Source organism: Petaurus breviceps, unplaced genomic scaffold, assembly GCF_028583685.1.
Source record: "Petaurus breviceps papuanus isolate PSGF00001 unplaced genomic scaffold, PetGlider_PUasm1.0 90925, whole genome shotgun sequence".
Lineage (NCBI taxonomy): Eukaryota > Metazoa > Chordata > Mammalia > Diprotodontia > Petauridae > Petaurus > Petaurus breviceps.
Genome location: NW_027187380.1, coordinates 716,137 through 734,467, shown reverse-complemented (window position 1 = coordinate 734,467; position 18,331 = coordinate 716,137). Strand labels below are relative to the sequence as shown.

General features: G+C 39.3%; 1 protein-coding gene across 1 annotated transcript in view; it reads left to right on the top strand.

Moving 5' to 3' along the window:
• Positions 1–18,331, top strand: part of DNAH17 (dynein axonemal heavy chain 17) — a 280,684-nt gene that overhangs the window by 158,837 nt on the left and 103,516 nt on the right. Inside the window, exons 48-53 of the mRNA XM_069076039.1 lie at positions 3,323–3,425; positions 4,891–5,038; positions 5,424–5,515; positions 10,102–10,263; positions 13,444–13,608; positions 13,765–13,956. Of these exons, the coding sequence (XP_068932140.1) occupies positions 3,323–3,425; positions 4,891–5,038; positions 5,424–5,515; positions 10,102–10,263; positions 13,444–13,608; positions 13,765–13,956 (862 nt within the window). The remainder of the gene's footprint in view (positions 1–3,322; positions 3,426–4,890; positions 5,039–5,423; positions 5,516–10,101; positions 10,264–13,443; positions 13,609–13,764; positions 13,957–18,331) is intronic.

Here is an 18,331-nt window from a genome sequence, read left to right as displayed (position 1 = left end):
GATAGATAGATAGATAGATAGATAGATAGATAGATAGATAGATAGATAGATAGATCCCCCTTATTCCTTTCACAGAAAATTCCTCTAAACATGGCAGTAGAGACTTAATGATAACTCAGTATCATTATCCCAAGATTTCCTGAATCCACAGTGAGAGAGCCATAGAGGCGTATGCCTATATGCTGCTGTTAGGACTCTGCCACCCCTTCCTAAGGATCTGAAACCTATTAGAGCCATTTATTCAAGGGGTACACTCTGGCAAACAAATGATTCTACAGAAATGTTTATTTATGTAAAGACAGATTGTTGTCATGGTATTCCCCATGTTCCTGAACTGTTTCAAATATGTGGTGATCTTTACCTGAACTCCAGCATCCAGAACCCCCTCATTTATCTTTATGTTTTGTTTGCCACCCAAGACTTAAGCCATTGGATGATACTTGTGTTTTGGAGCCCAATCACTGAACTGGTTTCCAGATAAAGAATTTAATTTCACAGAAATAGTACTGCCATGGACAAAAATGTATGAGGCTAGAGTAAGAGCACCAGCCCTGGAGTCGGGAGGACTGGAGATGGGTTCCGGCCTCAGATACTTAACACCCACACACAAAAAAAAAAAACTGGCCGTGTAACCTTGGCCAAGTTACTTAACTCCAATTGCTTTAAAAAAAAAATGTATGAGGCTGTCAGACTCCTGATACAGCTTGCCTTCTCTGCAGGGATGTTCTCAAACCTCTGCTGCTGGATGTCTAATTTCCCTTCATTTATCTTTTTTCTCATTTTAATAAGATTCCTTTCACTTCTATATTGTGGTTCTTCTTGCCATGGTATTCCCTATGATCCCCTGAACATGTTCACCATGACCCCATGACTTCCCTCTCCAGTCATCAGACCTCCTGTGTCAAATTGGCAACACTGGCAAGAATCCCACAGAATGGGCAATCATAAGTGGGTTGCAACCTGAATTGCTAAGGGAAAATGCACATCAATAAAATCACCCATTCACTGAGTATTTGAATATTGAATATTTATGGTTCTAAGTCATTTTTAACATACCTCAATTTGTTTGATTTTCACATCCATCCTTAGAAGTAGATTAACAAGTATTGTTATCCCCATTTTACAGATAAAGAAACTCGGGCCTAGGGAGGTTAAATTTTCCCAAGGTTATCTGATTAGTAGTGAAGCTGAGACTCAAACCTGACTCCAAATCCATTCCTCTTTCTATTTTTAAATTTTATTATTTTTAGCTTTATTTTCTTTTTAAATTTTGAGTTCCAAATTCTCCCACCCACTGAGATGGCAAGCAATATGATATCAGTTATACATGTGAAATCATGCAAAATACATTTCCATATTAACCATATTTCCAAAAAAGCAAGAAAAATAAAGGAGAGAAAATTATACTTCAGTTTATACAGAGAGTTCATCAGTTCTCTCTCTGGAGATGGATAGCATTTTTTCAGCAAGAGACCTCTTAGATCATGATATTGATCCAGGTAGCCAAGTCTTTCATAGTTGATCCTCCTTACTACATTACTGTTATTGTACACAGTGATCTCCTGGTTCTTCTCACTTCGCTTTGCATCAATTCATATAAATCCTGTCAATGTTTTCCTGAAATCATCTCCCTCATAATTTCTCATAGCACAATAGTATTCCATCACAATCACATCTTGCCACTTGTTGAGTCATTCCCCAATTTATGGAGATCCCTTCAATTTCCAATTCTTTTCTACCACAAAAAGAGCTGCTATAAATATTTTTGTACATATTTGTCTTTTTTCATTCTCTTTGGAATACAGACCTAGTAGTGGTATTGCTGAGTCAAAGTTTATGCATAGTTATATGACCCTTTCGGCATTGTTCCAAATTGTTCTCCAGAATGATTGGACCAGTTCACTATTCCACCAGCAGTTCATTAGGGTACATATTTTCCCCTCTTCTCCTCCAACATCTATAATTTCTGTTAGGTGTGAGATGATACCTCAAAGTTGTTTTAATTTGCATTAGAGCATTTTTTCATATGACTATAGATAGCTCTGATTTCTTCTTCTGAAAGCTTCCTGTTCATATCCTTTGACCATTTATCAATTGGGGAATAGTTTTTATTTTTTTATAAATTTGACTCAATTCTATACTCTATATATATTTGAAAAATGAAGCTTTTATCAGAGAAACTTTCTGTAAAAATGTTGATATTACTTCATTGTCTGTTACCTTTTAGCATAATATAGTTTTAAGTGGGTCTATTTTTGTTTTTGCTTTGAGTCCATGATTGCTACCCCTGCCTTTTTTACATCAGCTGAAACATAATAGGTTTTGTTCCAACCCTTAATTTTAACTCTGTGTATGTCTTTCTGTTTCAAGTGTGTCTTTTATAAACAACATACTCTGGTATTTACTCCAATCTGCTATCCATTCTTCTTTCTAGACATAAGAGAAAAGAAATAATAAAAAGCATAACATCTTTATAAAAAAATAAGTCAATAAATAAACAAATTCTTTGGGAGAGTATCAGATATACCTAGTAGGCAGCTAGGTGGCTCAGTGGATAGAGTGTTGGACTTGGAGTCAAGAAGATTCATCTTTCTGAGTTTGAATTTGGCCTCGGATGTTTCCTAGCTATGTGATCCTGGACAAGTCACTTAACCCTGTTTGCCTCAGTTTTTCCATCTGTAAAATGAGCTGGAGAAGCCATTCCAGTGTCTTAGCCAAGATAACCCCAAATGGAGTCACACAGAGTCAGACAGGACAGAAACGGCTGAACAACAATAGCAGTCATCCTTCACAGTTCACGAAGTGTGCAAAGGGCAGCCGGGACCTGGGGCCTGGGAAACTGCCTGGTGGCAAACAACTGAAATTTGCTCAGCCTGAATTTTGAAACCTGACTTATCTTTCTTTAAAGTTGCCCTCCCTGGCCCCTCCTCATGCACATACACACTGGCTTCCCCCCCAAAAATAATTTTGATTGAGAGACAGTGTGGTATACTGGCTAGTGTTAAAATTGGAGGAAGAAAGACCAAGGCTCAGATCACACTTCTGACATTTACTATCTGTGATGCTGGGAAAATCATTCAAAGTCTCTGATACTCACTTCCCTCATCTAAGCGGGAATATTTATACTGAGATGATATATGCAAAGTGCCTTGCAAGCCTCATGGAGACAAATGTCAGCTGTTATTCCTGGGAAGACAGAGAGGAATGGGCTGTTTTTGCTGATCACATCACCCTGACGTATTAAGTATTTCTTGAAGTGACCTGAGTAGAAAGGAAGGACTTTGTGGTAAATTGACCTGAGTCATGTTTTCTCCTTATGCAGGTATGACAGACAAAAGCTGACATTAAAGGACATTCACAATTGTCAGTATGTAGCCTGCATGAATCCCACTTCTGGCTCCTTCACCATTGACCCCAGACTTCAGGTAGACAAGGAGAAAAGAGCAAATGATCCCTGCATTAATAATGTATGTGTGGGGTGGCCAGGTGGCTCAGTGAGTAAAAGCACCAGCCCCAGAGTCAGGGATCAAATCTGGGCTCAGGTACTTAGCACCACACCCAGAAATAATAACTGGCCGTGTAACCTTGAGCAAGTTACTTAACCCCAATTGCTTTAAAAAAATAATAATATTGTATGTGTGTGTGTTTGTGTGTATAGGATAGCAAGTGAGGTATTTGATTCCAATTCCCTTTCTCTGGGGAAAAGAGGTTTGTGTTGGGAGCAGAGTTCTAATTAGCAATTTCTTCCCAAGTTAAAGAGCACAAAATGCACCCTCAAATTCTTGGGGAGAGAGGAAAGCAGAAACAAAGTTGGGGGAGGGTGCAGTTGAGTAAGCAGGATTGGAAACAGCTCACCTGAGGTACAGCCACTAGAGGGAGAAAGTGTGCCATTTGGTAGCTTTCTATTTTTTTTTTTTAACTAGTTAGTCTTGCTAACCAATTTTCTAAACTCAAGTTGTTTCTGCTGCTGCTTCTCTGGAAATTTTGGGCTCCTCAAATTTTTGGTGCATTGGGACAAAGCTCTGATTACTCTGCAGAGGTTCTGGTTTTATTTGGAAGGCTAGGTCCACGCAACTGAGGGATTTGTGACAGAATGCTAGAGGAGAAAGGAATGGTAAGAGACAGCCTCATCGCTGGGCAAAACCAGCAGATTACTCTTCTTTACTTGCCCTAATCGCACCTGTTGCTAAACAGAGAAAAAAGAAAATTTCATGGAATGAAATAAAAAGGCCATTTCAGTGTCTCACCTTGAAAAGTAAATTTGTTTTTGTTGTCTAACTTCTTTATCGTGTAGCTTAAGCCTCTGTCCTCTTATTTAGTCTTTAAGAGAAAATTCACTATAATTTTCCAGAAAATTCTCCAACTTATTTTTTTTTTTCCATCTGGGACAAATAAAGGTAGAGGTAGAAAACCCAACCCAGACACTATGACCCTAGCTAGACAGGCTTTTTACATAAGTTGACAGTGGAGAGACTTGCCCAAGAGTGGGTAGGCCCAGATTAGGGAAGAAGTACTGTAGAAGGAGCCTGGACAGAGGAGGATAGGCACAAACACTAAGAAAGTGCTAGAGATGCCCTTTTATTTTCTCCCCCAGTAGGACTGCTCCAGTTACCAACCTTTCACAATATCACATAGGGGGGAGGGGCACCCCATCCCATCTCCAGTCTTCTGGTTCGTTAAGGATCCTCAGAGCATTCCTTGTTGGTCCCTCTTGTGAAGTTGTTGGATGCTTTCTCAATCAGGAAATTCCCCACCCTGGCCAAATCCAAGTGAAGATGGTCAGTAGAGAGGCTTCTTGCTTTCTGGAGAATTTGATCTTCAGCACTCCCCTAATCAGAGAAGATAGGCCTAAGGACATCTATTAACTTTGTTTGTTTTACCTTAATATAGAGACACTTTTGTGTGTTTGCTGTGAGTTTCCCTGGACAAGATGCTCTGATGGCGATTTATAACACAATCCTTTCACAGCATTTATACTATCAATCTGCTCCCATGGTGGTTCAGAAAATTAGTGTCCAGTTGGTCACCTCAGCACTTGGTAAGTTGAAATTATCCACATCCACTTTAGTATTTATAAAAGCTACTATTTTATGGAGGCTGATGGCTTCTTCATCTTTTCCCCTAGTAAATATTTTATTTATGTATTTAAATCAATATTTTTAAAGGATGCTATGTTTCAACAGGAGATATTATGAAATCCAATTGCTTCAGTGGAAGGGTAGAGTATAGGAAATTCATTATATAGAAGTGATTTACATGTCAACAGAGAAGCAAACTTCCTCTCTGTTCAGCTCTGCAAATTTCTAACTTAAATTGTCACTATTTCATAGTCCATTTGCTTTAGAAACATTGTTTTAAGTTCTACACTTCCTGAGACCATTAAGCCCATAGAAGAATCAATGTGTGTCTTTTTCCTATAATAGCCTTGCATCAGAAAATCTCATCAACCTTTCTTCCTACGGCCATTAAGTTTCATTATATCTTCAACCTCAGGGACCTCTCCAACATTTTCCAGGTACTCTTTTATTTCTATGGCACTACTACTACCTCTCAGCCCAAATCCTTGTTTTATCAGTACCCTTTGGTTCTCCTTCAAGGGGAGCAGAAACATAATCCAAGGAATAGAGGAACCTAAATAGAAAGCAAGACTTTTTATTCTCTAGACTTGCTTTCTTTTCATCTTCATGGGCACCCATTGGAGCAGTGTGATACAAGACTAATTTTAATTTTTATTAGTTTTAATATAGCTCTCCTTTATATAGTACTTTAAGGTTTACAAACCTTTATTTGTATTATCTCATTTGATCCTCACAATAACCCCGTGAAGAAGTATTACCATTATTCTTCCCATTTTACAGATGAAATTGTGGCTCAGGAAGGTACAGACCATGCTCAGTGTCAAACTGCTAAAAAGTGCATAAGGCAGGATTTTAATGAAGGTCTTCCTGATTCCAAATCCAACACATTCTCAATGATACTACACTGTCCTTCTTTTGTATGGTAAATAAGAGTCAGAAAGACCTGGATTCGAATCCCACCTCCAGTACTTCCTAGGTGTCTGACATTGGAAGAGCCATTCTCTTCTTTGAACCTCAAGCAACAACCTAAACTTATCTACTAAGTCAAATATGAATTGGTGTTGTGAGTTCCCACACAAGTCATTCCCTACCCTAAGGAATCACAACTCCTTTGCATATTCAGTATTTTCATCCTTGTCTCTGGTGAATTTTTTTTTCTTTTTTTGCCTTTTTGGAGGGCAATTGGGGTTAAGTAACTTGCTCAAGGTTACACGGCTAGTCTTTTTGTGTGGGTGTTAAGTGTCTGAGGCCAGAACCAAACTCAGGTTCTCCTGACTCCAGGCTGGCGCTTTTACTCACTGTGCCACCTAGCCGCCCTGAAATATTTTTTTTTCAATAAAGTATTTTTTGTCATTCTGAACTTGATAAACACTGGCAAATATAAGTAGTTCCCTAGAAAAGAATGGGGGGAGGGAGGCAAAGGTAATGTTATGTAAATCTGTGAATTTCTGTCATGTACATTATGTCCTTCTGAAGTATACACTGCATTGAACATATTAGTTCCAAAGCTGTTTTGCTTGTATATGTTTCCTTTCAAATTTGCTTCTGTGCACTCTTTTAAATACCTCATTGGTTTCCTGGGCTTGGAATCAAGAAGATTCATCTTCATGAGTTCAAATCCAGCTTCAGACCCTTACAAGCTGTGTGACCTTGGGCAAGTCACTTAACCCTGTTTGCCTCAGCTCCTCATCTGGAGAAAGAAATGGAAAACCATGTCAATATCTTTGCCAACAAAACCCCCAAAATAGGGTCATGGAGAGTCAGACATGCCTGAAATGACTAAACAACACCAAATCATCTCCTCTTCGTTGTCCTCTCTCCCTAATTAAAAAAAAATATCCTCTCTTACAACCAATTAGCATAGTCAAGCAAAACAAATGCACAGGTCAGCCATGTTCAAAAATGGATGCCTCTTTTTTCACCCTAATCCATCACCTCTGTCAACAGATGGAAAGTGACTGGTGGCTAGGTGGCGCAGTGAGTAAAGCACTGGCCCTGGAGTCAGGAGGACCCGAGTTCGGTTCTGGCCTCAGACACTTAACATCCATACAAAAGAACTAGTCGTGTAACCTTGGGCAAATTACTTAACCCCAATTGCCCTCCAAAAAAGGCAAAAAAAAAATAGATGGGGAGTATATTTCATCATCATTCCTCTGGAAACATGGTTGGTCACCATACTGATCAGAGTTCTTGTGTCTTTCAACATTGTTTTTCATTACAGTGTTATAGTTATTATGGAATTATCCTGGCTCTGGTCACTTTTTTCTAAATCAGTTCATACAAGTCCTCACATGGTTTTTCCTTAATCCGTCCCTTTTGTCATTCACTACTGGGAAGTAATATTCCATTATATCCATATCCCATAATTTATTCAATCAGTTCACAACTGATGGGCAACCCCTTATTTTCCACTTTGCTGCGACAAAAAGTGCTCCTATAGATATTTTTAAATGTGATTCTTTTCCCTCTTTAATTCTTCAGGAAATGAGCCTAGTGGTGCTATCACTACATCAAAGCTAAGCACAGTTTAGTTATTTTTTGGTATTATTCTAAATTGCTTTATAGAATGTAAAATTTGACCAATTCATAGCTCCATGAACAAATATTAGTTTGTTCTCCCATATCCTCTCCAACGACTATCATTTTTCCCTTTTTGTCTTTTTTCACAAGTTGATGAATATGAGGCAGAATCTCAGAGTTATTTTAATTGACTTAATATTTTGGATCATTTTTGCTTTTCTTCTTTTGAGAATATCTTTGCCTCCTGTTTACATCTTTTGGCTATTTATTTATTGGGAAATTACTCTTTTCCTTATATATTTGAATTGGTTATCTGTATATCTTTTTTTATCTTTTTGGAGGGCAATTGGGGTTAAGTGATTTGCCCAAAGTCACACGGCTAGTAAGTGTGTCAAGCGTCTGAGGTTGGATTTGAACTCAAGTTCTCCTGACTCCAGGGCTGGTGCTCTATTCACTGTTCCACCTAGATGCCCCTGTTCTCTCTATATATACTTGAATGTCACATTTTTATCAGAGAAACTAGCAAAGATTTGTTTTCTTTCTTTTTTCTTGTTTTTCTCTTTCTAATTTTAACTATATTACTTTTGTTTTTGCAAAAATTTTCATTTCATAATCAAGATTGTACATTTTATCTTCCATGATGTCCTTAAACTCTTGTTTGGTCAAGACCTCTTCTCTTATCCATAACTGTAAAATGTATCTCCTTTGCTCTTCCTTTTGATGACATCTTTAACTCAGACTTGCAGGGAAAGTGCCTCAGATCGAACTAATAAGAGACATGATGAGATATAGTGAGGTGGAGGGGGAACCCCAGACTTGTGAGGCAGAAGCCCTGGGGTTGAGTCACAGGGCTTACTAGCCATGTGACCATGCATAAGGCATTTGACCTCTTTTTAATCTATGATGAAATGATTCTGATTCATTAATTGTGAGAGGTAGGATCTGGGAATGTGTTGATATTGTGAGAGACCTGTGTATTCTTACTTGTAATTATGATAAAAGATATATGGTTTGGGATCTATTCCCTAGAATAGGGACCCATGTCAGGGCCATGAGTCATTACCTAGAGATAAGTAGGTCACTGGATCCCTTGTTGAAGATTTTTTAAAATGTCCATGCTCCATATGATTGTTCACATAGCTTGGCCAGTAATAGGGAGGTAAGGAAATAATGAAGGTTATTTCAGAACTAGAGAGCAGGGTGATCTGGGGGAGCAGTCATACAGAGAGGAGGCCTTGGCTCAGAAGTAAACAGTGTAGGGCAGAACCAACATTAGTATAAGAAACGACTAGACTATTGAGCACAGAATTGGCCAAAAGATCCAGCATGTAAGGCTGATTTTCAGCTGATGCAAAGTGAGAGGATGTATAGGTGTCAGTGGGGCCAGAGCTTGGAGACCCCCTGAGGAAAAATTAGGTGACACAAATCTCAAACTTATGCTGTGGTAACTGACACCAAGAGAGAAGAGCTGTTTCTTATAAAAAGTTGGGAACCGGGGTTTAGGAAAGGCTTTGCCAGGGGGTTGAAGATGAAGTATCCTAAGATTTATAGTGGGAAGTAAATAACCCATTTAGCTCCCAATCTCCTAGAGTAGTATAGTGGAAAGTGCATTGGCCATGGAGTCAGTAGACCAGAGTTCATATCCTGTTTCTGACCTTGTCACTTGGGCACATCTATTAACCTCTCTGGGCTTCATTTTTCCTCATCTGTAAAATGGGAGGGTTGTATTTGATGACCTCGGAGGTCCCTTCCAATTCTCGATCTACATTCTTATGGTATTACCCCAGGTCACAGGCTAGAAAAGCAAACTCTACGGGGCTAAAAATGACAGCTCTGCTTAGTAAAGTCTACGGCAGTAGAATGAGAACTGAATTAATATCAAGGCCAAAACCAGAAAGAAGACATTGAAACAAGGAAGAGTCTAAGAACAGTGGGTAAATATCCCATGGCTAGTCCTGAGGACCAGTATTTACTATTTTTAAAAAAAGAAACCTTTCTAAATTGAGAAATAATTATATTTTTCCTACTTCTGTGTGTTATACCAACCCCACCCCCAACCCTGATCCCTGAGTCTTTGTTCTGTTGTGTCAAATAAGGATGATAATACTTGCACTACCTGCTCTCTATGATGCTCTCTCTCTCTCTCTCTCTCACTATCTGGTCTCCATCATGTACAAATGGAGGGACAGCTGTAACACCACTATGTTGGTCAGGCAATAAACATCTTTCTGAATATACCCCGAAAAGAGCATTTCCATATCCACAGCAGAACAGCAAAAAAGAATTAGATTCTGTATGGGTTCAAATCCTGTCTCTAATATATAATGTCTGTGTGATCAGTGCAAAAAAATTTTACTTCCTTGAGCTTCAAATTCTTCATATAAAATAAAGCATTTATACTGACTGGCCTCTGAAGACTCTCCCAGCTATGATCAATGAACTGCATGTTTTCATTTGCTTCTCAAAGTCAAGGATCCCATAACGACTAGTTTGTTCTTGGCAGGGACTCTTGTTTTCTAAATTAGAAATCCTCAGAACCCCTGTTGACCTTGTACGGCTATGGCTACATGAAGCTGAACGGGTATATGGGGACAAGCTCATTGATGATAAAGACAAAAGCCTATTATATAAACTCACTGTAACTTCAACCAAGAAATACTTTGAGGTAAGTTATAGCAATGGCTCCCATTGATCAACCCAGAGTGTTATATGAGATTCATGTGGCTTCTAAGTGGGCTGTTTGGTTGGGGGTCTCCTGGAGTTTGAGTATGTTCAGAAAGGTCCTAGCAGGTCCCAGTTAATAACTTTAGGAAATAGGTATGAATATGAATGAGAAGTTTCTCTGGGTACCAAAGACAAATAAGGAGATATTAAGAAAGCACTAAAAGGCCCATGAAGAAATTCAGTCATCTGACCCAGATGAACTACATCTAGGTACCAGTACTTTGTTTACTGAGAAAACAGACAGACATGATTGCTAAGCCACTGTCAGTCATTGAGGAAAATATGAGACATATACCATAATATCGGAGAAAGGCAAATGTCCCAGTTTTCAAAAAAGGAAAAGAGAATGGGGTCTGCAAAGACATTGAACTTGTCTCCCATTCTTGCAAATATTCTAGAATGGATCATTAGAAAATGGTTGTTAAGGGGTGTCCAGGTGGCTCAGCAAGTAAGAGCACCAGCTCCAGTGTCAGGATGACCTGAATCAAATCTGGGCTCAGATACTTAGCACCACACCCAAAAATAATAACTGGCCGTGTAACCTAGAGCAAGTTACTTAACCCCGATTACTTTAAAAAAATGGTTGTTAAACATCTAGAAAGGGAAGAGATGATTATCAAGAATCAGCATGGCTTCCTCAAGGACAGGACATACCAGATAAAGACATTTCCTTTTTTGGCAGAAATGCCAAACCAGCAGATGAAGGGAATGCTGCAGTGATAGATTATTTATACTTTAGCAAAGCTTTTGATAAAGTATTTCACAGTATTCTTGTGGAAAAGATAGATTAGATCAGAATACAAAGAGATGTATTAACAACTAGTTGGATGGTTGGAGTAGTTCCACCATGGCATAGGCCAGGGATCTGTGCTTTGGCCCTATGCTATTTTAATATTTTTATGAGTGATCTGGATGATAGATGCAGAAAGCTAGGAGGGATAGCTGACACAATAGATAGCTGAATCCAGATCTAAAAGGATCTTGACAGGCTAGAGCATTCCTCTAATAAGAGGAAATGCCAAAGGTATAAATGTGAAATCTTTCATTTGAGCACACACACACACACAAACACAAATCAAGTTCACAAAATAAAAGATGGGGCAGGCATAATTAGACACCAATGGCTCTGAAAAATATCTTGGAGTTTTAATGTAAAGCAAGTTCAGTGTGAGCCAGCTGTGTGAAGTAGCTGCTAAAAAAAAAAAAGCTAATGCAACCTTGGCTTTCATTAAGAGAGCCATGGTTTACAGGAGTTAGTTTACATGACAGAGTTTACAGGACTAGGGAGGTGATGGTCCCTTTACAGATCTCATGTAGAATTCTTGTGTTCATTTCTGAGCAGTGACCAGTTTAGGCTAAAGCCTAGAGAAGAGAAATCTCAGAGAAGACGAGACAGTTGTCTTCAAGTATTTGAAGGGCTATCATTGTGAAGGCAGGATTAGGAGACAGGATTAGATTTGTTTGTACTTGGCACAGTAGCTGGTACGTTTTTGTTGTTCAGTTGTGTCTAACTCTTTGTAACCACATTTGAGGAGTTTTTGTTTTGTTTTTAGCAAAGATACTGGAACGATTTTCCATTTCCTTCTCTAGCTCATTTTATAGGTGAGGAAACTGAGAAAAACAGGGTTAAGTGACTTGCCCAGGATCACACTAGTAAGTGTTTGAAGCCAAATTCAAACTCATAAAGAGAAGTCTTCCTGACTCCAAACCTGGCACTCTATCCTCTGAGACGCTTATCTGCCCACTTGGTACATGGTGGATGCTTAATATTTATAGATAGTAGGTGCTACTATGTTGAATGAGGGCAAGATGAGTGATGGATAAGAAGGTCTGATTGTCAGACAGCTTCCTAATAATTTAGAGTAATCCCAAAATGGAATGACCTCCCTTAAGAGGAAGGAGGTTTCCCTCCTCTTTGGCAATATTCATGCCACAGCTGCCATTTGTTGGGTATATTATAGTGAGAATTCCTTTTGTTACTCCAGCTCTCAGTGAAATCTTAATTTCTCTATGACTTGGTCTTTTGGAATTGCAGTGGACAAAAATTTCCTCCCTGCAGCCAACCTGGTAATGAACCTTTTTGAACTTAGGCAAGAGATATGTACTTTGTCACTGAACTTGAATTCATAGGTTTTCCAGCTTGGGAGAAACCTGCCAAAATGTGTACACTGCAGGAATAACCTTTAAGAATCTAGAATTAGCTTCATACCACAATGAGCATCAGAGGAGAATGTCAGTAGAGGCTTATTGTTATTTTTAGTATTACTTATATTGATAATAAGGATAACTCCTACTATTTACATTTCCCTTTAGAATTTACAAAGTTCTTCAAAACCATGATCTTGTTTATTCCTCATAACAAGCCTGTAAAACAGACAGGGAAGATATTTACAGTCCCCATTTTACAGAAGATAAGGCTGAGAGTTGTCGATAACTGCTTTTTCTAAGATCTCATAGCTAAACAAATCCATGATTAGCAATCACTAGATAAATACTCACATAAAATCTGTCCCATGATCAAATTAGAAAATCCCTAACCCAGTGCACCCACCAAACATTTATTAATTTTTTTTTGTGACATTGGGTTAGGCCCTAGTGAAATGAAAAATATTCTATGTCTGTCCCCCAAAAATTCCTATTCTACTAGAACACGTCCTGTTGGTGTGCTACTGGCTTTCCTTAGCATGTTTCTTATTTTATTGAAAGCTTATCAGTGCTGCTAGGTGGCACAGTGAGTAGAGCTCCAGCCCTGGAATCAGCAAGACCTGAGTTCAAATCTGGCCTCAGAGACTTAATACAAAAAACTAGCCGTGTGGCCTTGGGCAAGTCACTTAATCCCAATTGCCCTCCAAAAAAAAAAGCTCATCACTGATGTGGACAGCATAAGATAATTCCACTGAGCAATTAACTATTTACCCAAGAACTTGTCGGGTGACTTATTCTTTGAGAGATGGCATGAAGATGCTGTTGTGGCCTGAACACCTGGAAATTCTGCCTTGTTGCCCAGCATTATGGGGGGATTTTAGTTCTTCTTTGTGGAGGTGGTCCCACTATGGGAGATTGATATTGAACACCTAAGTTACTATGAATATCTTATAATATTCTCTCTCCATGTGTATAGGAACTTGGTGATGATGTTATGTTTGCCAAACCAAATATCTTCTGCCACTTTGTCCAAGGGATTGGAGACCCTAAATATTGCCCTGTAACTAATGTGGCACAACTGAATAAGCTACTAGTGGACGCTTTAGACAGCTACAATGAAGTCAATGCAGTCATGAATTTGGTGAGTAGTGGGAAGCCTAAAATTTGGGAATGTGTTTTTTTTTTGCTTCACAATTTTCAAATATAGTTCTTGGTTTTAATTTTTACATAGTTTGGCTTATGGATATGAATAATTATGTTACTATAAAATATTAAAGCATATCTCTGGTCTCTTTAGGTGCTATTTGAAGATGCTGTGGCTCATATTTGTAGAATTAATCGCATCTTAGAGTCTCCCCGAGGGAATGCCTTGCTGGTGGGAGTAGGAGGCAGTGGGAAGCAAAGTCTTTCCCGATTGGCTGCATTTATTAGTGCCCTGGATGTATTTCAGATCACCCTGAAGAAGGGATATGGAATTCCAGACCTGAAGGTAAGAAACAACTTTTTGTCAACATAATTCTTGAGGCTAGATTTTAAGGAAAATCTAACTTTGACAGCACAAGATGAGAAAAATAATGAATAATACCAACTCATATATACAGAGAGCTTTAATGTTAACTAAGAACTTTTCTCTTAACAATCCTGTAGAGGACAGATATTATTCTCATTTTACAACTGATAAAACTGAGGATGACAGATTAACTAAATTGCACAAGGTCAAAGAGATGTTGAATGTTCAAACTGGGACTCCAACCTAGGACTTACTATTTTGTGTCCTATACTCTTTGCCTTATGCCTTGCTGTTGCTCAAAAAAATATACAGAAACAAAAGAATCAAGAACCTGAAAGACACTAATATATAGACTTCACTTTTCTGAAGGATGGGAAATTGGAAATATTATCACTTAAGTCTATACCTATAAGGTCTATACCTACACAGACAAATTTAAGTAGAATTTTGCAATACCCAATTAATTGAGGACAGTCAACTCACATAAATTAGTTCAATTCAATCTCAACAAGCTTTTATTAAATGCCTACTATGTGCAATCCCTTGTGCTAGGCATCAGAGATATGGAGACAAAAACAAAAAAACAAAACAAAAAACCAGTCCCTGCCCTCAAGGAAATTACATTCTGTTGGAGAAGGGAGAAAAAAAGAAGGTATACAATATGTAGTCTGATGAGTAAATACAAACCATGCCAAAGAAAATCCATCCGTGCCCTTGGTTGTATCTTCTGTATCATATTCTCCAAAATAATGCTGGGCTCTCTGCTTTTCTTTGTGTAGACATTGCCAAAATGTGTCTCTATGTCCTTTGGATAGATGATTATTTGTTTCCACTGGTGAACAACCCTCTATTTATAACTTTATAATTATAAATTTATAATTTATAGCTATTTATAGCTTTAAGTATGCCTTTGTTGTAACTTAAAGAGATCACCACCATCCCCAAATAGTTTGTTGAATATACAACCACAAGTTTAGAGTCCTAGACAGCAATTGCCTTTTTAAAAAAATTAAACACACACACAGAGTAAAGGGGTTCCCATCTACCGTGTTTCCCCGATAATAAGACACTGTCTTATTAATTTTTTTGGACAGAAAAACACCAGAGGGCTTATTTTCGGGGGAGGGCTTATGTTGTCCTGCCTCAGCTCTCCTCCGCGGCACTGCTCTCAATGGCGCCAACAAGCAAATCACTGGGGAAGAACAGGATGACGCGCTCACTGCTGCAGCTCTGATTGGATGCAGCTCGGAGCGCGGCGTGCATTTCACCTGGGGGGGGGGGGACGGTGCATACAGAGGGCATCGTAATGTAGCGTGTAGCACAGGGGATCACCTTCACTACAGTAGCAATCTCAATAGGGCTTATTTTTGGGGGAGGGCTTATTTTAGAGGAATCTTACACAGTAAGGGGAGGGCTTATTTTCGGGATAGGTCTTATTATCGAGGAAACATGGTAAACAAAGGCACAGACAAGGTGGAGCAGTATTGTAGGGCACACCTAAATTAGCTTTAGTTATCCAGTTCAAAATTTAACATGTGATGGAAGATGCCATTTACTTTGCTATTTAAGAATTCAAAGAATATATTGTAAAAGGATATGCTATGAAAAATAAGACATTAGAAGATGGTGGAGTAGAAGCAGGACCTTCCCACGGCTCCGGCATCCACCTTCCTCAATCCATGTAAAAAGGGGATTCTAAACAAACTTTGGAGCTGCATAACCCACAAAATGACACAGAGAAGCTAACCTCCCACTGAGGACAGCCCAGCAGGCCGGCAGGAATTGGCTAGCGCAGTGCTCTGGGAGCCGAGCCCAGCCCCACACCAAGGCTTTAGCCCCAGCGCAGGCCTGACCAGCCACCGGCAGGAGGGACTCCAGATCAGCAGCAGCTGTGGCCATTTCCAGATTTATCAACACATAGATGCGAAGGACAAAGGGAGAGGTCAGTGCATTCTGGACTTTGGGACCCAGTAAGGCGGAGTACATGGCTTTTGCCCCAGGGGCAAGAAGCCACTGAGACGCTGGCACAGCCAGCCAGCACCACATGGCGGCTTTAGCTCCTGGCCTGCAGAGTGTAGGGGGACCAAGCACCAGTCTGAGGGGTAATCGCTCTTGCTTTAAACTGCTTGGATCTGGATTTCGGTCTAGGGTGGAGATCCTGGGGTGTGTGTCCAGCTTGCCAGAGTGTGTGGAGGCCTCAGAGAGGGCACCCATCTAATACCTCCGGCAGCTGAGAAAACCCCAGCGTTTGGGATGAAAGCTCCCCTGTCTGGTGGCAGAGTCCTACTGTGGCAAAAAGCCCAGGGGTCAAGTGACTGAGGGGTGACATGACCAGGCAAAGGAAACAAAGCAGACAGAAGATTCCAACATTAGACTCCTATTTTGGGGACAAAAAGGAGCAAAGAATGGAACAGGAGGAAGACAGAGAAGTCAGAACTCCTGCACCAAAAGCTTCAAAGGAAAATATGAGCTGGTTACAGGCCATAGAGGACCTTAAGAAGCAGATAAGAGAAGTGGAGGAAAAATTGGAAAGAGAAATGAGAACAATGCAAGAAAATTATGAAATGAGAGTCAACAGCCTGACTGAAGAAAATAATACCTTAAAAAATAGACTGACTCAAATGGCAAAAGAGGCTCAAAAAGGCAATGAGGAGAAGAATGCCTTAAAAAGCCGAATTTGCCAGATGGAAAAAGAATCTAAAAAGCTCACTGAGGAGGAGAATCATTGCTTTAGAATTAGATTGGAGCAAATGGAAGCTAATGACTTTATGAGAAATCAAGATGCTGTTAAACAGATCCAAACAAATGAAAGAATAGAAGGCATGGTGAAATATCTCATGGGAAAAACCATTGACCTGGAAAATAGATCCAGGAGAGATAATTTAAAAATTATTAGACTACCTGAAAGCCATGATCAAAGTAAGAACCTAGAAATCATCCTTCAGGAAGTTCTCAAAGAAAACTGCCCTGATGTTTTAGAACCAGAGGGCAAAATAGAGGTTGAAAGAATCCACTGATCACCTCCTGAAAAAGATCCCAAAAAGAAAACTCCTAGGAATATTATAGCCAGGTTCCAGAATTCCCAGATTAAGGAGAAAATATTACAAACAGCCAGGAAGAAACAATTTGAATATTGTGGAAACACAATCAGGATAACCCAGGATCTGGCAGCTTCTATACTGAGGGATCAAAGGGTTTGGAATATGATATTCCAGAGGTCAGAGGAGCTGGGATTAAAACCAAGAGTCACCTACCCAGCAAAACTGAGTATCATGTTTCAGGGGAAAATATGGTCATTCAGTGGAATAGAGGACTTTCAAACATTCTTGTTGAAAAAACCAGAGTTGAATAGAAAATTTGACATTCAGATAAAAGAAGCATGAGAAGGTAAACAGGGAAAAGAAATCATAAGGAACTTATCAAAGTTGAACTATTAACATTCCTACGTGGAAAAACAATAATTGTAACTTTTGAAACCTTTGTCAGTAGTTGAAGGGAATAGAAATATATATGTATGTATGTGTGTGTATATATATATATATATGAGGGCATATGGGCATATGAATACATATGTGAATGTGTGTATATATGTTTACAGGTATACATAGATAAAGGGCACAAGACCAATTTTACAGGAAGGGATGATACTTAAAAGGTGAAATTAAGAGGTTAGAGAGGAATATAGTGAGAAGAGATGGGGAGAGACGGAATGGGGTAAACTATCTCATATAGAAGAGGCAAGGGAAAATGGTTACAATGGAGGGGAAGAATAGGAAGGCAAAAGGGGATGAGTCAACCTTATTCCCATAAAATTTGGCTTGAGAAAGGCATGAAATACACACTAAATAGGGTATTTCATCCTACAGGAGTGTAGGGGGGAAGGGGATGAGAGGGGAGATGATGGAAGGGAGGGCAGGCTGGGGGGGGGGGGGGAAGGTGGAAGCACCCACTTTTGAAAAGGGACAGGATCAAAGTAGAGAATAGAACAAGTGGGAGGTGGGATAGGAGGGAGGGAAATACAGTCAGTCTTTTACAATATATCTACTATGTTATTGTTTTGCATTAGCCACACATGTACAACCTATACTGAACTGCTTATCTTCCCAGTAAGGGTGGGTGACAAGGGAGGAAGGGAATGAATCTGGAATTCAAAGTTTTAAAATCAAATGTTTAAATATATATATAATATATATATATATATATACTATTATTAATACTATTTTACATGTAATTGGGAAATAAGATATACAGGCACTGGGGCATATCGATCCCCTAGAAAAGTCAAAAGGGGTATGGGAGAGAATATGGGAGAAAGCAGATTGGAAGAGGGGATATCCTGTGGGACTGCTATTTT